This window comes from Hemiscyllium ocellatum, chromosome 22 (assembly GCF_020745735.1).
Source record: "Hemiscyllium ocellatum isolate sHemOce1 chromosome 22, sHemOce1.pat.X.cur, whole genome shotgun sequence".
NCBI classification, from domain to species: Eukaryota; Metazoa; Chordata; class Chondrichthyes; order Orectolobiformes; family Hemiscylliidae; genus Hemiscyllium; species Hemiscyllium ocellatum.
In genome coordinates this window covers 18,121,448-18,148,095 of record NC_083422.1, presented here as the reverse complement: position 1 = coordinate 18,148,095, position 26,648 = coordinate 18,121,448, and the positions used below count along the sequence as shown (strand labels likewise).

Genomic DNA, 26,648 nt, shown 5'->3' with positions numbered 1-26,648 from the left:
AAAAATGGACAAACGGGAGTGTAAACTTTTCATGGAAGGAATAGGCATTAATGCATAATTTGCCATTTAAACTTAGCCAAATATACATCCGACTATTAAGATTTATGGCTTTCCTACAGTATATCGTGAAACAAACCTATTTCTATTGTTAGTAGCTCCACTGATTTTAGGTGCCATTAGCCCTCCCACATACAATAGAAACAACACGTTATATGTTCCAAATATCTGCACTGTACAATGACTTTACCATGCTATGATCCACACGGAAAAATGCCAGCTGACAAGGTTTGTTTAATAGGTTGGCAAAGGCTATAAATGCATCTGCTTCTTCCAAATTGAGGATGAGCACTGCAGCAACGAAAGACATTCCTTGGACCTGCAGGAAATGGCATGGTTATAATTAATTGATCTGTTCAAACAAAATAATGATCTGGCTGAACAGTGCTGAATCCAAGCACGCAGAATTTCATCCACAGTCACCAAGTCCTTTTTACAGGTTTTATCACCTGCATTGCCCCTTTAACTTTTTTTTAAAAATCTGTTCCAGCAACAGGGAGCCAAGAATCTTTAACCTTTGGGAAACACAACTAGAGTAATAGATTGGAGGGCGGTAATTATCTTTCATGATCACAGAATATTTCAGCTCCTTTGAGACTTAGAAGAGTTCAGAAAAGATTTACAAGGATTGGAGGGTTGGAAGATTTGAGCTATAGGGAGAGACCAAATAGGCTGAGGCGGTTTTCTCTGGAGTGTCTGAGGCAGAGGGGTGACCTCATAGGTTTATAAAGTAATGAGGAGCATGGATAGGATAAATAGACAAAGTCTCTTTTCCCTGGGGTTGGGGAGTCCAGAACTAGAGGGCAAATGTTTAGAGTGAGAGGGGCAGGATCTAAAAAGAATCTGAGCGGCAACTTTTTGACGTGGAGGGTGTTGTGTGTATGGAAAGAGCTGCCAGAGGAAGTGGAGGAGGTTCGTACAATTGCAACACTTAAAAGGCATCTGGATGGGCATATGAATAGGAAGGGTTTAGATCGATAAAGGCCAAGTGCTGGCAAATGAGTCTAGATTATGTTGGGATATCTGGTCAGCATGGACGAGTTGGACCGAAGGGTCTGTTTCCGTGCTGTGCATCTTGATGACTCTGACTATATTGACTATTACAAAGCTATGTCCAGAGCCAGACAAGTTTAACAAATGCTTTAATGGCAAATCTTGGTTTATTTGGAAATTTAGATGCAACTGAGCTGAAGAAATAAAATTAAAAACTGAATACTTCACCTGCATCTAAAGACAGCCTGGAGTGCTGTTGTTTTCTTACTGAAATTGTTGCTTAAAGTGCTACTTATTTTCATTCAAAATGAATCAGTTTTTTGACTTATCAACAGGTTAGTTTCATAATAATGTTCTTCAAGATATGGCAAGGTGACAACTATATAGTTACACTATTGCACTGGCAACTCAAACGTGTGGAGTTTGTGTCCAATTCGAAATGATCAAACTCTATTCAATAATCATGGTGATTTGTAGATTAGCGCTGGAAACAATTCACCAAAAAAAAAGCTAGATTAATGTAATCTCCCTTAGAGAAGGAATCTACACTCCCAGGATAAGCCTACACATGATTCCAGTCCTATATTATTACAAAAGCTCAATGCTCTCGGGGTAGAAAGTAACAACTATCAGCCATTCCCCCCCACCCCAAAAATAAAAAGTTTTGCACTTTAAAACATTTTAAAAAATCATTCAAGTTTACAGTATCTATTTTCCACGTCAAGAGGAAAGTATTGATAGAATCCCTTTGTCAGATTATTATACAAGCAGATGTGAGTCAACTTCAGACTACAAGGTTAGCTTACAAAGCAGACAGGGACCACATACAGCAGGTAGCTAGTGCCTCTGTACACAAGGCAGGGTAAACAATAGATCTCTAACTTGTGTACTGGCAGGATTCTAAACTTAAGATAGATCATGGAGGCATTACAAAACCTATGGAACTATAAAGGATGTGGACAACAGACCAAAAATATCAAAATCTTTGCACTATTTCTGCATTTCAATCCTGTAAAAGCTGCTTTACAAGTATCACCTTCATGCCTGCATTTGCCCTCAAAATGTAAAATATATGCATACCAATATAAGTGGTTCACTAAAACAATTCTAGCAAATAGGAACACTACTTGTAAAATTTTGTTTGCAAATAACTTAATCACAAAATATTAAGTACTTACATATCCCACATCAGGCCTGTAGCAGGTATATGCTCCAAGGACACTATGCAAAAGATCGTGATATGGTCCACCCTTTGAATACAACACAGGAGGGCATTCAAGTCTTAACATAACAAAAATTACAGAAAAATACACATATTTCTCATTGTAATATTTCCCTACCTGCCCTCCCTGAAATTGACTGATACTACCCTTCCTAATGGTTGATTCACACCACGATCACAGAATTAAATTTCTTACAGTAACCTCACCCGTGTCCTATTCATCTGCAGGCATTGACACCGCCAAACTAACTGCAAGGATTTTGCAGAAAGAGAGAGAATACATTGAACAATTCATGTACTGCTCTTCCATTCTTCCTCCTCCACTCCCTCACCTTTCTGCTTTACCTAAAAGGTAGTCAATTATTTATGTAAGATCTACAAGAAACTGATTGGTATTTTGTTATAATGTTAAAAGAAAATCCAGTCAATTTGGTCTTTTGGAAGCTACAAATATGTAAGGCTTAGTTTAAAAGATTTTAACCTAACAAGAATAACATACAGCTTAGAGAGCAAACAAAAAGGTGAGTAGGCCTGGATGGTTATTTTGACAAAAATTCTGGCAACAATTTGAAGGGCCAAATGGTCTTTTTCTGTGTTACAACAGCCATGGTTAAAACTTTGACTGCTCTTTTGATTTGTGAATACTTAGTATAATTACAAACCTTTTGGAAAATGTAGAGTGAAGGGAATGTACGGGATATGTCCAGCTTTATCAGTTCAAGACTGGCCTCTCGATCAGCCCTTGATGCTCCAGATTCTGGAAACCAACAGAAACAAATCATTTCTGAAAGGTGCAATGTCAACTGAAGTTTACATGGTCTTAACTGACAAGAGAATTGAGTTTTTTGTGATGGCCTTTTTCCAAATGAACTTTGAAAATGCCTTGATTGAGTACTTGCATAATACAAACTAAATGTGCACAATTTCCCAGGTGTATGAATTACCTTCTCATACTTATGGCAACAACGCTGAACAACATGTTTACTAAGGTTACAGCTTTATGTTGACTTAGTGAGATTTCTCGTAGTTCCAACATCTGCCATTTGGAAACGAATGCTTGGACTGCAACATTAACAATTCTCTCACAAATAGCAGGAAGAAAACAAAAAAATAAAAATCGCACATGCTCCAGCCTATACTGATAGCAAACTTCAAATATAAAGGCCCAAATGCTGTTTGTACGTAATTTTGCAGACTAAAAAGCAAGTTCATTACTGACATTCAAGTTGGTCATTCACTAAGGTTTTGGGTGTCAAGGAGTGAGAAGCAGTTATTCTTGTAGGGCAGTATCTTAGCCATCATTAGTGCCCAAGTCACTCCAGGGTTTGGATAAATTCTCCAGCCTTAGGTAATTTCAGTCTCCTTTTCAGACAGCTGGTGGTTGTAGCACCCATTTGAAATTATAATATGGTTCTGGGTCCCCTGCATTACACTGAATCATGAGGCGAAGTGATTAATCCACAGCTTTCGAAATCGGATCTTGAGTCTTCACTCAAACGATTTCCCATTTTCTCCACTGCAACCTTGGAAGTTGGGAGTAAAATCACAATAGCCTCTATTCCATCAGAAGTTCTAATGTAAATGGTAGAATATCAGGAGCATCATCGATATTCAAATCCAAATTGCTCGGGCATGGTAATATTCTGATTATTGCTGCTTTTCTTGCAATGGCTTGAGATATGGAAGGGCGTGGAGCCATATTGTCTGTGTTAGTTTCAGTACATCTAATGAGGAATCTCCAAGTGTTCAGTTACCTATCAGCAAGATTTGTGCACACAATTCCTGACTATGCTGTACTGAACTACTATTAATTGTAACTGGTCATGCAGAGATTTCAGCTGTTACTTTTGAAGTGCTCAAGGTTCATTAATTTTCTAAAAACTACACAAGCTTTTCATCATGAACCTTAAATTTGTTTTACTTAAGTTAAAGCTAAATGAAACACTTTATAAAATAAAACTGTATTTTGCACTGTTTTAACCATATTGATGACCTCTCAGGCTTATTCTGAATTGAAAAATTGACGTGACGGCACTGTTCACTTCGATTGACAAAACCCTAGCCAGAGAAACAATAGCCAACCTACTGGACATACAGAACAGAAAACAGGAGGCGGAACCCATCAACAAAGACGGCATACTTAAACTACTGGACTTATGCCTCACTACACACTTTACATTCAACAATCAGATATACGAACAAATCAACGGAACACCCATGGGATCACCAATCTCGGGACTCATAGCAGAGGCAGTTATGCAAAGGTTAGAACAAACAGCCCTACCACAAATTCAACCCAAACTCTGGGTCTGATATGTCGATGACACTTTTGTAATCATCAAAAACACGGAAATAGAAAAAACACACCGGATCATCAACGCCACACTCACAGGCATCCGATTCACGAGAGAAGTAGAAAAGGATAGCCAACTCCCATTCCTAGACGTGATAGTACAGAGAACACCGAACGGAGAATTCACCACAAGGGTACACAGAAAAACAACACACACAGACCAAGTCCTAAACTATGAAAGTAACCACCCCAACACACACAAACGAAGCTGCATCAGGACACTATTCAAAAGAGCTACAACACACTGCAGTACACCAGAACTGCGAAAAGAGGAAGAGGAACACCTATACAAGGTATTCGCCAAAAACGGATACCCGCGCAACTTTATCAACAGATGCCTAAGAGATGTCCTCGTTCCGTGGTCTATGCCACAACCAAAAGGACTAGCCACACTACCATACATCAGGAGCGTTTCAGAACTGACAGCCAGACTACTGCGACCCCTAGGACTCATAACAGCACACAAACCAACAGCCACGCTCAGACAACAACTTACTAGAACAAAGGAGCCAATACCCAACATGAGCAAAACTAATGTAGTTTATAAAATACCATGCAAGGACTGCACAAAACACTATATAGGACAAACAGGAAGACAGCTAACAATCCGCATACATGAACACCAACTAGCCACGAAACGACACGACCAGCTATCCCTAGTAGCCACACACTCAGACAACAAGCAACATGAATTCGACTGGGAAAACACTACCATCATAGGGCAAGCCAGACAGAGAACAGCCAGGGAATTCCTAGAGGCATGGCATTCATCCACAAATTCCATCAACAGACACATCGACCTGGACCCAATATACCAATCACTACAGCGGACAGCTGAAACTGACACCCGGAAGTGGCAAGGACAGGCCACTATAAATGCTGGAAGAAACATCAAAGAAGCGCTTCGCAGGAGGCTCCACAGCACTGATGATGTCTCCTAGCCAGGGGACGAAACGTTTGCAACAAAAACTTCCAGCTCGGCGAACAGAACCACTACAACAAGCACCCGAGCTACAAATCTTTGCACAAACATTGAATATTTCAGTGAAAGCCGATAGCCTGAACAAGATTTGAGCATGTATAATATAAACATTTTCAATTGAATACAAGTGGATTAGTCTGACTTGGTCACCAGAGCAGAATTAAGAGGTTGATGGTAGCAGATTCAAAGGTCTAATAAAGCAAGAAAACAAAATGCTCAGCATTTGAAGAGCAAACCACAAATCATAAAGCTTAGGGTGATCTACAAATAATGGAAGGAGACAACAGCAAAGAGGACTATTTTGCTACTCTGCATTGACAATTTGTTAATTTATTTCTAAGAGATACTTAAGAGTTAACTTACCTTCAGTTTCATTCTCTGATCCAACATCATTGAAGTTTTTCCAACGTTCCTTCGCTCTAGACAGGAAGATTTCATAAAGCTCTATGAAATGGAAACACACTATAAACAATTAAGGCCAATTTTTAACAAGTTAATTTCTACACCTTTGGACTGAGTCAACTAGATCCAGGGCACCAGACAAAACCATTTTAAAAACCGTTTCTACGGGCAGGGTGTAACACTGTGGCTCAGTGCTGGCCTCTTTCGGAAGCCATGCTGTCCTATTTACTTTCTTCTCAGCAGAATTATTGAATTCAAGAGCTTGTCACATGAGAGAACGTGGATACAAAACAAAATTTGTGCTTTTCTATTTGCCATTTCAGTGAAAAGTTTGAATATTGTGAAGGTAAAAATCACAACACCAGGTTATAGACCAACAGATTTAATTGGAAGCACACTAGCTTTCGGAGTGGCGCTCCTTCATCAGGTGAATCACCTGAAGGAGCAGCGCTCTGAAAGCTAGTGTGCTTCCAATTAAACCTGTTGGACAATAACCTGGTGTTGCAAGATTTTTTAAACTTTGTACACCCCAGTCCAACACTGGCATCTCCAAATCATGAATAGTGAAGGAAGCACTAAATTATTTCCAAATCTGGTTGTTTGAAAGAACTTCATTCCCTTAACACAGGGATAACTAGTGGTAGTTAGAAATAAGCTAAAACTAGATCTAGTATAGCTGGGATAATTTCTGGATTGTTAGATAAATTATGTCGCTACATAGTAGCTCAGTGGTTAGCAATGCTGCTTCACAGCGCCTGGGACGAAGGTTCAATTCCACTTCCTGGCAATTGTCTGCTTGTTTGCACATTCTCCCACGTCTGTGTGGGTTTCCTCCCACATTTCAAGGATGTGCAGGTTAGATGGATTGGCCATGCTAAATTGCCACGTAGTATCCAGGGATGTGCAGGCTAGGTGGATTAGCCACAGTGCTGGTTTAGGTGGAATGCTCTTTGGAGGGTCGGAGCAGACTCGGTGGACCACACTATAGGGATTCTATGATATGCTGCACAACAATATCCTGTAACACTAACATGACTGATATAACATTTACTCCATTTTCTTAAACACAATTATCTTCAAGTATAATGGTGTAACTAGCAACATCACAACACTGACCATTTATTTAATAATTGAATTAATTAAGATCAATGAATTCATGAACTTGCATCTATGAATCAGAGGCATACAATTAGGTTGAAAATGTGTTGCTGGAAAGGCGCAGGTCAGGCAGCATCCAAATCGACGTTTCGGGCATGAGCCCTTCTTCAGGAATTCTGAAGGGCTCATGCCCGAAACATTGATTCTCCTGCTCCTTGGATGTTGCCTGACCTGCTGCGTCTTTCCAGCAATACATTTTCAAGCTCTGATCTCCAACATCTGCAGTCCTCACTTTCTCCTATACAATTAGGTTGTAAGTTCAACCATAATCTGCAGTTATAGAGCAGCTCAGTTGGGATGGCAGTAGGATTATAATAATTGAGGTCAGATCTTGGATACTACTGGGGAAAACCATCAAGAGTTCCTTTTCCTGGTCTAACTTCTGATCTTTAGTGCAACAGGAATCAAAGTCAATCACCTGTCTTTAAATCCACTAACCAGAGCCACTTAAGCACAAAATACTCTTAGATAATACAAGAGGGCTGTCAAAACAATACATTTGCTACACTGTGTTGAAAGTACAATATATTTCCTTTCTCTTTCAAGATGCAGAGTAATTATATAAAAGATTCAGAGTGTACATACCATGAGTGATATTCAGTTCATTACCAACAGCCAAACTCCATACTTTCCCGCGAACACTTGGTGGAATACCCTGCCACCATAATTCACGCACCTTCCGTGTATTTCGACTAAGTAGGAGAAACAAAAGGATATTAGATTTGCACAACTGTCACCACTAAAGAGATATTGTTTTTCAATAAAAGCCTACTCACATGGTCTCCCAGTTGGGAAGAATATCTGTATTCCAAATAATCATAGCATGAGCAATGCTCTCTTCTTGTTTGAATCGTTCCTTCATAATTCTTTTCCTTCGCTGTGCTTCTTTAATTTCTGAATCAAATTAAAGGTTCCCAAAAACATTGATTACTGTTCACAAGTGGCAAATAATTAGTGCAAAATTCTAGATAGAATTCCTCCCTTGAAGGATTACAATTTGTTTTCAGAGCTGTAACTGTATTAATGATCTGGAGTTCACGTTATATACTAGTGATCTGGATGAAGGGACTGGGGGCATTCTAGCAAAGTTTGCCGATGATACCAAGTTAGGTGGACAGGCAGGTAGTACTGAGGAAGTGGGGAGGCTGCAGAAGGATCTAGACAGTTTGGGAGAGTGGTCCAGGAAATGGCTGATGGAATTCAATGTGAGCAAATGTGAGGTTGTGCACTTTGGAAAAAAAAATACAAGCATGGACTACTTTCTAAACAGTGAGAAACTTTGTAAAGCCAAAGTACAAAGGGATCTGGGAGTGCTACTCGAGGATTCTCTAAAGGTAAACATGCAGGTTGAGTCCGTGATTAAGAAAGCGAATGCAATGTTGTCATTTATCTCAAGAGGGTTGGAATACAAAAGCACCGTTGTGATACTGAGACTTTATAAAGCTCTGGTTAGGCCCCATTTGGAGTACTGTGTCCAGTTTTGGCCCCCACACCTCAGGAAGGACATACTGACACTGGAGCATGTCCAGCAGAGATTCACACGGATGATCCCTGGAATGGTAGGACTAACATATGAGGAACGGCTGAGGATCCTGGGATTGTATTCATTGGAGTTTAGAAGATTAAGGGGAGATCTAATAGAAAAACTTACAAGATAATACATGGCTTGGAAAGGGTGGACGCTAGGAAATTGTTTCCGTTCACCAAGGAGACTAGGACCCGTGGACACAGCCTTAGAATTAGAGGGAGTAAATTCAGAACAGAAACACGGAGACATTTCTTCAGCCAGAGAGTGGTGGGCTTGTGTAATTCATTGCTGCAGAGTGCAGTGGAGGCCGGGACGCTAAATGTCTTCAAGGCAGAGACTGATAAATTCTTGATGTCACAAGGAATTAAGGGCTACGGGGAGAATGCTGGTAAGTGGAGTTGAAATGCCCATCAGCCATGATTGAATGGCAGAGTGGACTCGATGGGCCGAATGGCCTTACTTCCACTCCTATGTCTTATGGCCTTACGGTCTTACATCATTGACCAGCTGTGATGAAATTTGAAGCTATCCTGCAAAGACAGCTCTGTATGATTGCGCTTTCCAGTCACCATCTCTTTCAAACCTCCCACTTCTGCTCTCCCTACACAAGCACAGCAAGGTTGTTGTCTCCATGAGACAATGTGGTTAGGTTCAGGAACTGAATTTGCATTTTATTCTTCCAAGCTACTATTGGCACCCTACAGTGTTAAAAAGTATAAATAAGTTAACTTCGTAAATGATAGAATCATAAGATTCCTTTTGCAAGATAGTGTTTAATTGTAGAGATTGAATCTCAGTCTATTTCACATATCTCACTATATCATGCTTAGTACCTCGCTTCTTTGCCTCTGCCACCATCTCATCGTATTCTTGTCTGTGCCGCTGAGCCTCCTCTGCTGACTTTGCAGGTAAATGGCTGCAACAGAAATTTTTCTGATAAATATTGGAGGGACGTTTTAATATCAAACATTAGGACGAAAACTTGATTATGTGCAAACAGAGTAATTTCTCCATTCAAAATATATCCAGATTTCTATTAGCCAGCTATTTAAAACTTGCTCAGGATACGATATTTTTTAATTTAACACTGGCCTTGGCATCCAAAATCTGGCTTTGCCTCTACACGCTGTAAGTTATGAAAGCATTTACTGGAACAGTACCTGTTTCAAACTCAGAACTTTATAAGAGAGGCAAAGTAATGTGTGCACTTCCACTTCTATGTTATTGACATATCTTTGTTGTGGGTGGTGATGGTAATTCAAAATGTTTTCCAAAGATTAATTTAAAAGATGGCATAATCCTTCATCATCATCATCTTCTTTCACTTGGGAAGTGAACTTGGATAGGGACTTAATGACACAAAGACTTGCCTTAATTTGTGAATTTTATCTCAAAGGTGAAATATGAGCAAACCCAGCAGAATAAATTTATCAAGCATTGAGATACACATGCTTGAATTGATTAAATTTATTTCTAAGATGCAATGGCTGCTGCTTTTATCACTAAGGAAAATGTATGGTCCTAAATTTCTAGAATTTATCAGTATTACATTAATAGTAGTGGTTATGGTTAGCATTAAGATGTCAACTCGTAAAACTGGCTTTAACCTCAAATCCACATGAGTGGTGCAATGTTTATTACTATACTTTTACTTTTTTTTTGTTAAAAGTAAATCCGAGAATTTATTGGCTAAGAACTTAGTTTAATAAACGGCTATTTTGAAACTGTAATGTTTGTGTTATTTTCCAACATAATCTCTAATCCATCTAACTTTTAATATGTAAACAGAAACAGACTTCTTGAAATGATACAAGTCATTTTCACCAAATGATTTCATTACAATGTGGACATTAACCCAAAGTCATTAAACATGACTCATTAAGAATTAATTTGATTATCAGACCAATCAGCATCAACCAACTTTCAGCCTTCAGATTGAATATATGAGTGCTTGGTGCATGATTAAAGTATTAAATGAAAATAATTCAGTTTTCTGGTGTGGTCAAAAGATGCCAGACTTCATGGTAACATAATAAGGATGTATTTGCATATATCACATATGCCTCCGTATGCCCTTGCTTCAATCTGAAAAACTGTCCTTCCGCTTTTGAAGTAGGAGGGTTATTTTAATACATCCTCAGCATAAAGCTGCATTCATGTCTCATTCGGCTTGACAATCTCATTTGGGAACTATTTCAGTAAATTGGATAATGCCTCAAAACAATTTTGCTTCAATTCAACTTCATAAGAGTTCAGGGAAACAATACACCAATCTCCCAGTAAGGCCATACTTTTATAGCTGACAATGGCAGGAATGACAGATTTGAATTGGTTCAATTAACTGATTCTTTCCACTTGTTTTTTGTTTGAATCCCATTTTCTCTCATATGCGCATCCATTACCTGAAGGACATTTATATTGTTTTCTCCCCTGGCATTGTGACACACGCATTAACAAATATGATGAGAGATGCAAATAAACAGTAACCGATTGAGCTGCATTTTAAATTAGTGTCTGAAACTCTCACCCCTTTGGAACAGGACTAATTTCCACAATATATAAAAGCTGCATACTGAATATTGGTGGTTAATTAAATACTTTATTTATTCATACACACACTCATGCATACATATGTGTAGTTATGAACCAGGCCATACCCCCCAAAACATTTCAAGAAGGGAGCCTAGACCCCAACTTTGCTAGCTGTTTCAGGCAGGTGTAAACTGGATATTCCAGGAGTGAATCAGCTGGTCAAACCACTTAGTTTCAAACAAAACAGAATTTATTTGCAAGATTACTGAATGAAACACAGATAGAAAATAGAATAAAAAATGAGGTCTGCAGATGCTGGAGATCACAGCTGCAAATGTGTTGCTGGTCAAAGCACAGCAGGTTAGGCAGCATCTCAGGAATAGAGAATTCGACGTTTCGAGCATAAGCCCTTCATCAGGAATAAGAGAGAGAGAGCCAAGCCGGCTGAGATAAAAGGTAGGGAGGAGGGACTAGGGGGAGGGGCGATGGAGGTGGGATAGGTGGAAGGAGGTCAAGGTGAGGGTGATAGGCCGGAGTGGGGTGGGGGCGGAGAGGTCAGGAAGAGGATTGCAGGTTAGGAGGGCGGTGCTGAGTTGAGGGAACCGACTGAGACAAGGTGGGGGGAGGGGAAATGAGGAAGCTGGAGAAATCTGAATTCATACCTTGTGGTTGGAGGGTTCCCAGGCGGAAGATGAGGCGCTCCTCCTCCAGCCGTCGTGTAGTTGTGTTCTGCCGGTGGAGGAGTCCAAGGACCTGCATGTCCTCGGTGGAGTGGGAGGGGGAGTTAAAGTGTTGAGCCACGGGGTGATTGGGTTGGTTGGTTCGGGCGGCCCAGAGGTGTTCTCTGAAGCGTTCCGCAAGTAAGCGGCCTGTCTCACCAATATAGAGGAGGCCACATCGGGTGCAGCGGATGCAATAGATGATGTGTGTGGAGGTACAGGTGAACTTGTGGCGGATATGGAAGGATCCCTTGGGGCCTTGGAGGGAAGTGAGTGTGGAGGTGTGGGCGCAAGTTTTACATTTCCTGCGGTTGCAGGGGAAGGTGCCGGGGGTGGAGGTTGGGTTGGTGGGGGGTGTGGATCTGACAAGGGAGTCACGAAGGGAGTGGTCCTTGCGGAACGCTGATAGGGGAGGGGAGGGAAATATATCCTTGGTGGTGGGGTCCGTTTGGAGGTGGCGGAAATGGCGGCGGATAATACGTTGTATGCGCAGGTTGGTGGGGTGGTAGGTGAGAACCAGTGGGGTTCTGTCTTGGTGGCGGTTGGAGGAGCGGGGCTCAAGGGCGGAGGAGCGGGAAGTGGAGGAGATGCGGTGGAGGGCATCGTCGATCACGTCTGGGGGGAATCTGCGGTCCTTGAAGAAGGAGGCCATCTGGGTTGTGCGGTGTTGGAATTGGTCCTCCTGGGAGCAGATGCGGCGGAGACGAAGGAATTGGGAATATGGGATGGCGTTTTTACAGGGGGCAGGGTGGGAGGAGGTGTAGTCCAGGTAGCTGTGGGAGTCAGTCGGTTTATAATAGATGTCTGTGTTGAGTCGGTCGCCCGAGATAGAAATGGAAAGGTCTAGGAAGGGGAGGGAGGAGTCTGAGACAGTCCAGGTGAATTTCAGGTCGGGATGGAAGGTGTTAGTAAAGTTGATGAACTGTTCAACCTCCTCGTGGGAGCACGAGGCAGCGCCGATACAGTCATCGATGTAGCGGAGGAAAAGGTGGGGGGTGGTGCCAGTGTAGTTGCGGAAGATGGACTGTTCCACATATCCTACAAAGAGGCAGGCATAGCTGGGGCCCATGCGGGTGCCCATGGCAACTCCTTTAGTTTGGAGGAAGTGGGAGGATTGAAAAGAGAAGTTATTCAGGGTGAGGACCAGTTCAGTCAGTCGAAGGAGGGTGTCAGTGGAAGGGTACTGGTTAGTGCGGCGGGAAAGGAAGAAGCGGAGGGCTTTGAGTCCTTCGTGATGGGGGATGGAGGTGTACAGGGACTGGATGTCCATAGTGAAAATAAGGCGTTGGGGACCGGGGAAGCGAAAATCCTGGAGGAGGTGGAGGGCGTGGGTGGTGTCCCGAACGTAGGTGGGGAGTTCTTGGACTAAAGGGGACAGGACCGTGTCGAGGTATTGGGAGATGAGTTCGGTGGGGCAGGAGCAGGCTGAGACAATGGGTCGGCCGGGGCAGGCAGGTTTGTGGATTTTGGGCAGGAGGTAGAAACGGGCGGTGCGGGGTTGTGGGACTATGAGGTTGGAGGCGGTGGATGGGAGATCCCCTGAGGTGATGAGGTCCTGGATGGTCTGTGAGATGATGGTTTGGTGGTGGGAGGTGGGGTCGTGGTCAAGGGGGCGATAAGAGGAGGCGTCCGCGAGCTGGCGTTTGGCTTCAGCGGTGTACAGGTCAGTGCGCCAAACTACCACCGCGCCTCCCTTGTCTGCGGGTTTGATGGTGAGGTTGGGATTGGAGCGGCTTCAGCGGTGTACAGGTCAGTGCGCCAAACTAGCATCTGCAGCATCTGCAGACCTCATTTTTTACTCGATCTCCAGCATCTGCAGACCTCATTTTTTACTCGATCTCCAGCATCTGCAGACCTCATTTTTTACTCGATCTCCAGCATCTGCAGACCTCATTTTTTACTCGATCTCCAGCATCTGCAGACCTCATTTTTTACTCGATCTCCAGCATCTGCAGACCTCATTTTTTACTCGATCTCCAGCATCTGCAGACCTCATTTTTTACTCGATCTCCAGCATCTGCAGACCTCATTTTTTACTCGAAACGCCATCCCATATTCCCAATTCCTTCGTCTCCGCCGCATCTGCTCCCAGGAGGACCAATTCCAACACCGCACAACCCAGATGGCCTCCTTCTTCAAGGACCGCAGATTCCCCCCAGACGTGATCGACGATGCCCTCCACCGCATCTCCTCCACTTCCCGCTCCTCCGCCCTTGAGCCCCGCTCCTCCAACCGCCACCAAGACAGAACCCCACTGGTTCTCACCTACCACCCCACCAACCTGCGCATACAACGTATTATCCGCCGCCATTTCCGCCACCTCCAAACGGACCCCACCACCAAGGATATATTTCCCTCCCCTCCCCTATCAGCGTTCCGCAAGGACCACTCCCTTCGTGACTCCCTTGTCAGATCCACACCCCCCACCAACCCAACCTCCACCCCGGCACCTTCCCCTGCAACCGCAGGAAATGTAAAACTTGCGCCCACACCTCCACACTCACTTCCCTCCAAGGCCCCAAGGGATCCTTCCATATCCGCCACAAGTTCACCTGTACCTCCACACACATCATCTATTGCATCCGCTGCACCCGATGTGGCCTCCTCTATATTGGTGAGACAGGCCGCTTACTTGCGGAACGCTTCAGAGAACACCTCTGGGCCGCCCGAACCAACCAACCCAATCACCCCGTGGCTCAACACTTTAACTCCCCCTCCCACTCCACCGAGGACATGCAGGTCCTTGGACTCCTCCACCGGCAGAACACAACTACACGACGGCTGGAGGAGGAGCGCCTCATCTTCCGCCTGGGAACCCTCCAACCACAAGGTATGAATTCAGATTTCTCCAGCTTCCTCATTTCCCCTCCCCCCACCTTGTCTCAGTCGGTTCCCTCAACTCAGCACCGCCCTCCTAACCTGCAATCCTCTTCCTGACCTCTCCGCCCCCACCCCACTCCGGCCTATCACCCTCACCTTGACCTCCTTCCACCTATCCCACCTCCATCGCCCCTCCCCCTAGAAAATAGAATACCAAATAACTTATCCTATGTGATAACCCAACAGACTATCCCAACTTAAGGAGGCTGTTGTGAATACTTGCAACAATCCCCATAAACACCCCTTGTCACAAAAGGTAAAAATCAAACAAGTTCTTACAGAATAGAAGTCAGGGAGAGTGTACCAGCATGGATCTGCTTCTTTGAGTCCAGTAGCCTTCCTTTTACTGCTTAAAAAAGCCAGAGAAAAGCTGAACTGGGAGAACAGGCCACTCCCCTTTTGTTGCACAAGTTTTTTTTAAATTGTAAGCCTTCAGCCTGAGGCAGTCTCTTTTAGCTATTACCAAATTGTCCCTAAAACCCTTCACCTTCACACTTTTTGGAGTCCGTGTCATTTACGGCCTCGAGGTTAAAGAAAGCCATGGACAGCATAGCCTTATCAAAGGAGCAGCTTCATCACAATATAGTTACATCAGGTTAATTTCTTAACTCCCATATTAAAGTAAGCAAAATCTAAACAAACCCCTACAAATTAACACATCAGCAATTGGTTGGTGACTTAAATATTTGAGCGGTTTCAGTTTCATTCAATTTTTCCCAAATTTTGGCAGTTAACAGTTTAATCTGTTTGTTGCTGCTCCAAGAATAAGCTTGATATCATTTGCAGAAAGTACCATTGAGCTGCATACTGATCAGGCGATTGGCTCAGGTTGGAAGCAATATTTTCCAGCCACTGCAGTTTTTGTTGGGATTTGGATTAGACTGGCAAGGCCATAACTTACTGCCCACCAGTGTGGGTTTAAGAGGTGGTGTGCATTCTTGAACAGTTGAATCTGTGGGGTAAATATTCTCTTACAGTGAGAGTTGATGAAATACTAGAATTTTGATCAAGAACGAACAATATGGTTGTCAACTTAGTCATAGAGACATACACAGCAAGGAAATAGACCCTTCTGTCCAACTCATTCTTGCCAACCAGTTATTTTAAATTAATCTGGTCCCATTTGTCAGCAACGGCCCATATCCCTTCAACCTTCTTAACTTGGAGGAGAACTTAAAGCTGATGGCATCTCCAAATGTTTGCAGCCTTTACACCTTTAGGTGCTGCATCATGGTATTGGAAAAGCTGTGACCTTCAATTAATTAATGACTGTCCTGTTGATTAGATATTCATCATATACTATAGCCTTCATATCAGTCACTATCAGGCAGCACCTGCAGACGGACCACATATTGTCTGGGGAGATCAGCACAAACGGTAAGGCCCAAATTCCTGCTGGCTAGGTCTTCATGGCTATGTTTCCTCTTGGTAATGACTTTGGCCAGTAGCTTGGTTTTAGTGCTGATGGAGAGGGGGGGCCAGGCCCAGCCGAGGGGGCCCGGGCCAGGCCCGTCCCAGAGGGCCCAAATCCAGTCAATCTTCCTTCCTTTATATGGAATTTACAGCACAAAGATAAGCTATTTAACCTAAGAAATCTGTAGTAACACTTCCCAAGATCCTCACACCCTGCTTCATCTCAATGCATCTATATATCCTTCAAATCTCCTGTGAATTAACCAGCTCCCTCTTAGTATAACAATACCATTCATTCTAACAACACACTGTTATACATCATTCCAAATTCCTGGCACTGATTCAAGTTGTCGCCTTGAGGTCCTTGGTAGATTTATTGGTGACACTATCTTTATGACAACTCAATTCCCACAAGTGGAAACATCTTGTGAAATATCTGAAACTTCCACAATAGAGAACATTGCATTATTTTGCATATAATGGAGCTAAATATATTTAAAACCCATTCACTCTAATTTTGTTTGTCTAGAGCTGCTCTGTCCTGAATTTGTTAGCTGTAATAAAAATTGCAAAGCACACCTTTTCTTAATGATGCACATATTTCGCCACTCAACATCTTCAATTTAACATCTCTGGTTTATCACTTAAATGTGGGAACTTCGCTCTATGAAGTATTTTCAAACAAGCTGTACATTTTCTATAATCATTGACTGAAGTCGTCTACTACAGAAAATGCAGAAATGTTGCAATTGTTGGGTTGTGAATTTCATTCAAACATTGAAAGTCTGCGCACTATTACAGTGTCAAATAATCCTCTCAGCAATGGTGGTGGGAGGAATGTAAAGCCAAAGAAGAGAAAAAAACAGCATGTCTCACCAAAACACTGCATAACTGTACCTACTACTACTTTTCTAAAACAACATATTATATTTGCAACCCTCTACCATGTAACATTACTTCAAAAAGGATAAGATCTAGACCAGTTATGTAGGTTTATTAATTTTTGTATTTGAATGACAAATGTGAATAAGTTTTTCTCAAACCAAAGCACAAGACTAAACCAAGGGATGTCTATTGGTGAAGCCAAGTGATCTATGCATCACTGGTGATGAGATTGAGAGATACATTTGCCTGTGTGAACACATGAGTGCTGTTGATGAAATATGTTTGAACATTGAGCTAATCTTGCAAAAAGTCCTTGGGGCCTCATTTAGTGCGCAATTTTGGACACCCTATTGTCAAAATAATGAAGAACTGGAGAAGGTGCAAAGGAGGAGAAGGTAAATTCATGGTTTACAAATTGCTGTACATTAATGGGATAATTTACAACATTCAATGCTTTTCTTTGGAGGAAATACTAACAGAAAACATTTAAAAATGTTGGCAACCATTGTTAATACAACTCAAGTGGGCACCTTGGATTTTTTTTTTGCAGAGGCAAGACTAGGGAGACCAAGTATAAAACCAAAAAGCCTTAAGCAAGGTGAGAGACTAGATAATTCCTATCCCTTGGGCATGTGAGTAAGTGGAAAAATGTTTAAGGTTGCATTGATTAAACAATGGAACAATTTGTCATAAATATAAAAAGGTTTATAGCAATAATTTTAAGCTACTGGCCAGGGCTCATCTATTCCCAAGTAGATGGGAAAGGTCTCTTGGAGAAGGCAAACTGCCAGAATTAACTAAATACTAATACTCTACGAAATTCAGTAGCTAGAGAATAGCTTCCAAATGTCCTGACATGCCAGAGATGATGCATAATTCAAAGTTCAGTCATTATAGGAGTGATTTAAGAAATAGTTGGAGAACATTTTAATAATAAACTGGTTCAACTTATAAAGTCAAAGCATTTGTAGACTGTGTAAATCTGCTAAATTAGCTTTTTAAGTAAATCTGTTATAATTGTTTATTTCAGTTCAATTCTTGATCAAAATGCACAGACATTAAATGCAAATTAGTTCCATCTATGTTTTTAAAATATAGGCAACCAAAACAGAAGTATATTTCAACATTAATTGGGTCTATTACCAAGGTATCATGCATTATATGATTTGTATAAATGATCTGCAGAAAAGATTGCTCATTAGGCTTGATGTTATTTGTAGTAGGCATTTCAGATTTTCTGTGCACAGTGCTCAAAGTTGAGAACACATATGGAAAAAAATCTATGCAATTTGCCAGAAGGTTCTTAGCCATAGCATAGTAATTCTGTGAATCAGTTTGTGTGGCGGTCAGGATGAGTACATGGTGTAAAAAAAATCCAAAGGGCTAAAAATTATTAAAATTATATTTTCCACAAGTCAACTGGTTAAAAATGGAGCTTGTCTCTCTAAATTTAACTATAATAGAATCTTTCTTAAATGCCACAAAAATAGCCAACTTTTCTTGGCAATGTTGAATTTGGGATTTACAATAGTGGATACACTGAGAAAAGCAGTATTGAAGAAATAGATAGAATGATGATAGAAATCTTTAAAATACATACCATTAGCACAGTGCATTACAACAAGGAATAAAACACAAGCAGTGATTTGTACCAGTAGTCTTTGTAGACTGTATAACAAATTTTTTACATACGCTGGTCGATCTTCTAGGATCAGGGCTGTAGTAGACAGGGGCTCAAACTCAAGATTACGTCGCCGTACAGGCTGGAGGGAGGTTTTGGTTACTCGACCAGTTCGAGCTTCATATTCCTATTTTCAGCAGAAAGAAGAAATCAACACATTGCAAATTAAATTGATTTAAATTGGTCAAAGATTTTGGTTCCTCTTAAAGCCAAAGGAAATAACAATATAAAGGACTTGGAAAATTGGCCAAAAGTTTAACCAGTAATTTCTGATCATTGTCAAAAGGAACTAATTACTTCTGCAGTTTTGTCTAAAGACATCATTCTTTCAGTAACAGGACCTACTGATAAATAAGAACCTTCAAATTGTTAAAATGCATTAATACAGATTTATTGTAAAGTATAAAATATCCAATTTAAGGTAGCACAGCAACAATCTCTATGCTAATTTAGATTATACACTTATCTAACTCACCAGGGGCACTCCATTTCCCTCCCCCAAATTTTCTGCAGTATAACTATAGCATGCACTGTTTTCCCAGTTAAGCACAACTGTGTTCCTATTTTATTCACTCATAGGATGAGGACCTCGTTAGCTACACCAGCATTTGGGAGTCAGTTACTTTGGTGTGGGTCTGGAATCACATGTGGGCCAGATCAGGTAAACTTAACAGTTTCCTTCCTTAAATGGTGCGAGAGAATCTAATGGGTTTTTCTGACAATTGACAGTGATTGCATGGTCATTATTAGACTTTTAATTCCACATTTTTATCAAAAACAAATTCCATTTGTCATGGTTGGATTTGATCCTAGGCCCCCAGAACATTACCTGGATCTCTATATTAACAGTCCAGTAATAATACCACTAGGCCACTGCCTTCCCAAATCCCAATGTTGGGCTTCATTCCCCCGGTTATCTATAGCACAACAATGTTTTGGATGGTTACAAGATCACACCGAGTAAAATGGTGCTCAGACTTTTTTTTAAAAACAGGGAACTTATTGTTTTTTGGGGGAATAATTTAAAAACAGAAAATAATCTGATCCATTGAACACGATTTGCTTATAGTCAAGTTTGTGTTATATTACAAATATGGACCACTGTCCATCTTGTTACAGTTAAGTAACCTTGAATCAAATGCTTTTTAGCACTGTTACCTTGCCATTTCGTTTTGGGTTGGTGATATGAAATTGACAAGTACTTTTTAAAAAAAAACCTTTTCAAAAATCAAGAGCATGTTTGTTGACATGCGCATAGATTTATGGGCTGTTTTTACAGATTTGAGTACTTATTTTCCAATACTTGTGCATGAAGTCACATTTTTGAGAAAATTACCTATAAAACACTGAATGCAAGATGTTACTTTGTTTAGTCGCTTACATCTCTTATAACATTTAACTACCTAATAGTTTTAGTAAAATATGTCAACAGGGAAAATGGAAAAAGTGGAAATACAAGCAGAGGAATGAGGAAAAACATGCAAGCGTTAATTTGATGACAACAAGCATTCTTCCCATGGAGAAGAGGTGATCAAAATGTTGCAGATTCGTAAAAACAAAATATATTGAGTAGACAATTATAAACTCTATTGCCACTTTTTAAAATGTGTAGCATTCAAAAAGGCTTACAAAAGGATATTCAAACATTAGTGAGAGTTATATTTTTGCGTTTGTTTAAAAACAATTCCTGTTACATCAGGCCAACCACAACCATTATACAATTCCTGTGATCTGAATAGTCATGCAGGCTTATTGGATTCCATATGTATCATATGGAATCCAATAATCCGAGAAGTTAGAGCCATTGCTTGCCATGCAGACTACTTGCACAGCAAGTCTGCAATACAAGCTGTGACAAGGGCCATGAATGAAGTAAAAGAAGCTTAACTCTATGTTTAGTATTTCCTCAAAATGCAGAATGCAGAAAATGAATACAAAATATACTGAATTTGATTTTTAATGAAGAAAAATATTGTTGGATTTCTAGGTTCGTGTTGCAAATCTTGACAGATCTAGATTGTTTAGTAATTTCTAGCCCATCGATTTTGCAAACCTTACAGGTACAATTAAGAAATAGACTTAAAAACTAAGACTGCAATGGGAATGGAGTACAGGTTGAGCAGGTGAGAAATGGCATAACACACAAAAGCTAAAATTAAATGTGGCAAAGGCTGTGGGTTTAATGAGGATTTTAACTTTCAAATGTATTAAGGAAATCAGACTAGTCTATGTCAGAAAGATATTAAGTTTCTGGAGTTAGGCTGGATAGTTTTCTGCAACAAAGATCAGAGAAGGTACAGGGCACACTCAAGTATGGAATACTGAGGGAGATCTATTTAACTACCGATTGGTATTTGAACTCTTACCAACAAAGATCAAAATATGACCTGAGCAAAATATTGATTGAAAGGGAGAAATTACTAAATTTTTATAGATTCATATAAGGTTAACCTTAATGTAATGAAAAACTTCCCAGAGTAAACTGGGTAAATCTGTGAAAAGATTGATAAATGACAGAGGTAGTCAGAAAACAATTTAAGACAACCCCAAATCAGTTTATAAGCATTAAGGGGAACAAAGAACACACATGGACGACTAAAAGTTAATATTTCCAAATACTGTTCTGATATTAGTCATTCAAGTACATTGGACTGTTCTCAGGATGGCTACAATTGTAAGCCTCTTTCTATCACTGCAAACAGTGACAGTAATTTGAAATGTGACAGGTTTAGTTGAGATGTAGCAGCGGCTGTTACAAGTTCTTTATACTTCATTTGAACTTGAACCCATCTATTCATCATTCCACTGTCACCGATCATTTCTTTATGAAGCGTATGTTAGCAAATTAATATTACTTCTAAGTGTTAGAACACTTCTGTTCAAAAGCTAGATTATTGACAGAGAACCAAACCATTTTCATATGTTTGTAACACTACATTGTAATAAGTTATACAATTATTGGGAGAAATACATCAATCAGCTGCTCAAGCCTGCTTGGTCAATCAATATACTAATGAGGATCTACCTCCACTCCATCTTAGGCATTTTTCCCTGATTTGTTAACATTCAAATCTCTGTGGCAGGAATGTATTCAGTTCCTGAGCATCCCATGTCTTCTGGGGTAGAACATTCTATAGATCCATAACTTTGTCCTGGGGGAAAGTGTGTGGCTTGGATTGCAGCGCCATGTGGTGTACTGCGAGGGTTTTCTCTTTCAGTGAGAGGATGCAAAAACAACGAGAAACACTGAAATTAAGGTTGTACTAATAGATTGAAACTTTCCTTTTTCAACCCAATGTAAATTGTGCCATGCTGACAGTGTTTGATGTTAAAAGTTTGGTTTGTTAAAATACTAGTTCAGAAAATCCTGTGAAGTAACTGTTTTGCCTTGTTTGAATCAGGATCTCAATTCAGTGTGTTTTGTGGGCTATGTAATGGGCAGACTGTTTTTACACTTAATTTGTACAATAATATGTCCTTTTTAAATTGATCAAACTTGCAACCTTAAAACAAATCGAGTGACTTGAGCCCCTGATTTGTTCAGAATTCTACAATGTCTGTTTAAAAAAATTTGGGCCAGTTGTCATGCTTTAGCCAGATGAGAGTATTGTATTAAAATATCTTTGAAGCTGCGTTTTTAATGCAGCGCTCACAAGAAGCGTATATTTTGAGTTTGATGTTTAGTTAAGATTTTTTGAGAATATTAGAACTTGAGGTTGAGCTGTTTCAGTTCTGTTAATTATTGTTAAGACTCATTGACTCCCTTCATGTCACAAATTCAAAGAATGATCATCTCTACCAAAGTTGCCACTGTAATTCCAAATGTTTTATTTGGGAAGTTTAATTTGGAGAACATACTTTAAAATATTCTGTATTTTTTTCCCCTGTAAAATGACTACAATTCAAGCGAGAAGACAGAACTCATGTCTCTGTGCACATGAGCAACTCTTCTCTCTCACTCCAGGGCAACTATAGTTTAAAACTGAATTATTCTATGAAACATCTAGGTGCATTTCTACTGAAGCATCACATACAAAAAATGGTTTTGAGTTATTTTACACAATAAGCACAGAGAAATTAGACATTAATTATCAATTAGTGTTAAACAATTAACAAGTGTAAGCTGTTCAGGGAACAAAGTCAAGATACTGAAAAAGTGTAGCAGCAGCATCTGCTCTCCATTCTGATGTACATCAAAAAAAAGCCAATAGCTATTCTCAGTGAATAATTAAAATACAATTAAAAACTGAGCCTGATTTTGATGGTTTAAATAGCCTTCTGAACAAAGGCACAATATTTTAGTCACATTAGATATATGGAGCCAGTCAGTTAATAAACAGCTGGCTTATTATTCATTTCCATTCAATTTATAATACTACAGCATTGACAATTACACTTTAAAATATAGTCCTTGATCTGAAGCCTATTAAATGTCAGAAGTCCATTTCGGGAAGAGAAACCACTAAATACAACAAATGGACAGCTGCTACCACAGTATTTCAACAAACATCTGTGATCTATTATCTATCTGAAGCTGTTGACTTCACACAAAATCACTACTAAAGGAATGAAATCAAGATAATGGCATAATTTCAGTAGCATTGAGATGGTGCGCCATTCTCCACTGGAATTTGCTATATAACACTATCATCCGATAGAGGAAATTAGTATATCGTTTGAGCAAAGCCTAACCTAATGTCTATGATAAAGTCACATTTAGACTTTATTTGGCTCTGAAGTTTAGGAATAATGGCTATATGATGAAAGTTATAAAATTGGTCTGAAGATGGCAGAATGCAACATACATTTCAGAAAACTTTAATATAGAACCATGTTCTGTAGCACTATACAAAAGTGTAACTAGTCAAAAATTGACAGAGCCAAAAGGGGAGATATTAAGAAAGGTGACTAAAAGCTTTGTCGGATCTAAAGATAAAGATATCCTTGGTTCAAGACATAATGGTGCAAGGGTAGGAATAGCTAATATTAGAATCAAGCAAATGTAGTCAACTGAGCAAACAAAGAGGAAAGGTACTGAAACATATGTTATGGAAGAAGGTATTGCAAATAAACATGCTATAGCTCAAGATATGGATGAAAACTTTGTGGAAGAGGCTCAAACAAGGGAATGGCACAAAAGGTCGAAGGTGACAAGATATTCAAGGGTTTGGGAGGAAAAGGAGATTTTAGATGGGGGCAGTGGCGTGTCAGACGTTTTTGAGGAAAATTGTAATTATATTTTAGAAAGGCATGCCATTAAGCCTGGGAAGAGAAACATTTGTAATATCTACTTAGGAGTGAAATGTAATAGTCGAAATACTTATGTTATAAAGCCAAATTAAGACATGAGAACAGGAAGTGGAAGCTAGGGACAAGCTGAAGGCATGAACAGAGATGAGTTTAATGCTAGAGTGATAAAACTTAGTCACAGATGTACAGCTCAGAAACAAACCCTTTGCTCCAACTCATCCATGCCAACCTAATCTAGTTCCACCTGCCAGCACCTGGCCCATATCCCTCCAAACCCTTCCTACTCATATACCCATCTAGTTGCCTTTTAAGTGTTACAATTGTACCAGCCTCCACCATTTCCTCTAGCAGCTCATCCCATACATTCATACCACCCTCTGCATTAAACAGTTGCTCCTTCAGTCTTTTTCATATCTTCCCCCCCCCCTCCCCATTTCACCCTAAATCTATGCCCTCTAGTTCTGGACTCCCCCATTTCAGGGAAAAGACTTTGTCTATTGATCCTATCCATTTCCCTCATGATTTTATAAATCTCTATAAGGTCAGCTCTCCGCCTCCGATGCTCCGGGGAAAACAGCCCTAGCCTAGTCAACCTCTCCCTACAGCTCAAATCCTCCAACCCTGGCAACATCCTTGTAAATCTTTTCTGAACCCTTTCAAGTTTCACAACATCTTTCTGATACGAAGGAGACCAGAATCGCACACAATATTCCAACAGTGGCCTAACCAACGTCCTGTACAGTCACACCATGACCGTCCAACTCCTGTAATCAATACTCTGACCAATAAAGGAAAGCATACCAACCACCTTCTTCATTATCCTATCTACCTGCGACTCTGCTTTCAAGGAGCTATGAACTTGCATTCCAAGGTGTCTCTGTTCAGCAACACTCCCTCGGATCTTACCATTAAGTGCATAAGTCCTGCTAAGATTTGCTTTCCCAAAATGCAGCACCTCACATTTACCTAAATTAAATTCCATTTGCTACTTCTCAGCCTACTGGCCCACCTGATCAAGATCCGGTTGCAAGCTGAGGTAACCTTCTCCACTGTCCACTACACCTACAACTGTGGTGTTATCAGCAAACTTACTAATTAATTATATCTCTTATGCTCACATCCAAATCATTTATATTAATGGCAAATAGTATTGGACCCAGCTCCGATCCTTGTGGCACTCCACTGGTCACAGGCTTGCAGTCTGAAAAACAACCTTCCACACCACGGGAGGGGATGGCGGGGGAAGGGCAGGGGAGGGAATGTAGAAGAACAGAAAAGGTGTTGCTTGGGTCAGTAACCTTCAGAGGTCGCCTAAAACTATTGTATGCCAGGTATCTTTCCAAAAGACTCCCCCTCCCACAAGGGCATGCAACCCCTGGGCCACCTCCACAACCAATTCAAAGCCACCCACTAATTGGAAGAAGAATGCCTCAGGACCCTACAAGGCATCAACATTGACTTCACCAGTTTCAAAATCTCCCCTTTATCCATCTCATCCCAGATTCAACCCTCCAACTCAGCACTGCCCTCTTGACCTGTCCTACGTGGCAATCTTTCTTACCACCTACCTGTTCCACTCTCCTCATTCATCTATCACCACCCATCACCCCAATTTCTCTCAGCCCCCTTCCCCCCCTGTTGTGCCCGAAATGTCAACTATCCTGCTCTTCAGATGCTGCCTGACCTGCTGTGCTTTTCCAGCACCACACTTGACAACTCTGACTCTCCAGTATCTGCAATGCTCACTTTTTCCTATTTTAAATGTCAGCTAATAACTTTAAATACCAATTATATTAAAAATACAGTTTTAATACTGTGCTTCAACATTCAAATTTGGAACAATTCAAAAGCAAAATAAACTTTATAACCTGTAATTTAATGCCATAAATATTAATACTCAATAGAATTGAAACCAAAGTTAATGAGCAGCCAAAGATAATTAATCCCTAACAAAGAACCACAATTATTAAACAAGATTTGTTATTAAATGATACAACACATTCCCTATTTTTATTCCTCAAAAAAAAAGTTGCAGGTCATAAATATTGAAATTGTTTACCTGCCCTGCTAATAGCTACGTTTAATGGTCTGTCATAAAATTTCTTCAATTGGATATCTGACATTATTGCATGAACAGTTTTATCACTTTTTTGTTTAAAAAAGCCTTTTTCTAAAGTTAAACTTCAGATACAGTATCACAGAACTGAGAAAACATGCAAGCCCTTTACAATAGCATGGTTACAAAGTGCAAGTGGACTTCACTCAAGGGTAAAGTCAAAGTCCTACCGACCATAGGGCTGCTCTCTCATTAGGGACGCATGACTGGTGGTGGTTTAACCAAAGGGTTACCATTCCAGGCGAGGTTGAAAAAGAGTCCTTCATGGTAACCTCAGCCAGTGCAGGAACTGAAACCACACTGTTGGAGTCACTGCATCACAAACCAGCCATCCAGTCAACTGAACTAACGTTAGGGTAATGCAGTCAGGTTGACACGATCTCAAATTTTAATCTATCATACAAGATAAAAAGTGGGCTGCTATTTCTGAAACCTGGGTTCAAATGCTGCAAACTAATGAGATAAGAGGTGGCACCG

At 40.6% G+C, this 26,648-nt stretch overlaps 1 protein-coding gene across 2 annotated transcripts in view; it reads right to left on the bottom strand.

The window, feature by feature from the left end:
• tbc1d12b (TBC1 domain family, member 12b) overlaps nucleotides 1-26,648 on the bottom strand; it is a 99,968-nt gene that overhangs the window by 6,729 nt on the left and 66,591 nt on the right. For both annotated transcript variants that reach the window (XM_060841906.1, XM_060841905.1), the window contains 8 exons: nucleotides 18,817-18,932; nucleotides 9,529-9,611; nucleotides 7,944-8,061; nucleotides 7,753-7,859; nucleotides 5,971-6,051; nucleotides 2,935-3,029; nucleotides 2,229-2,300; nucleotides 248-376 (listed from right to left, as the gene is read on the bottom strand). In XM_060841906.1, coding sequence (XP_060697889.1) covers nucleotides 248-376; nucleotides 2,229-2,300; nucleotides 2,935-3,029; nucleotides 5,971-6,051; nucleotides 7,753-7,859; nucleotides 7,944-8,061; nucleotides 9,529-9,611; nucleotides 18,817-18,932 — 801 coding nt within the window. The remainder of the gene's footprint in view (nucleotides 1-247; nucleotides 377-2,228; nucleotides 2,301-2,934; nucleotides 3,030-5,970; nucleotides 6,052-7,752; nucleotides 7,860-7,943; nucleotides 8,062-9,528; nucleotides 9,612-18,816; nucleotides 18,933-26,648) is intronic.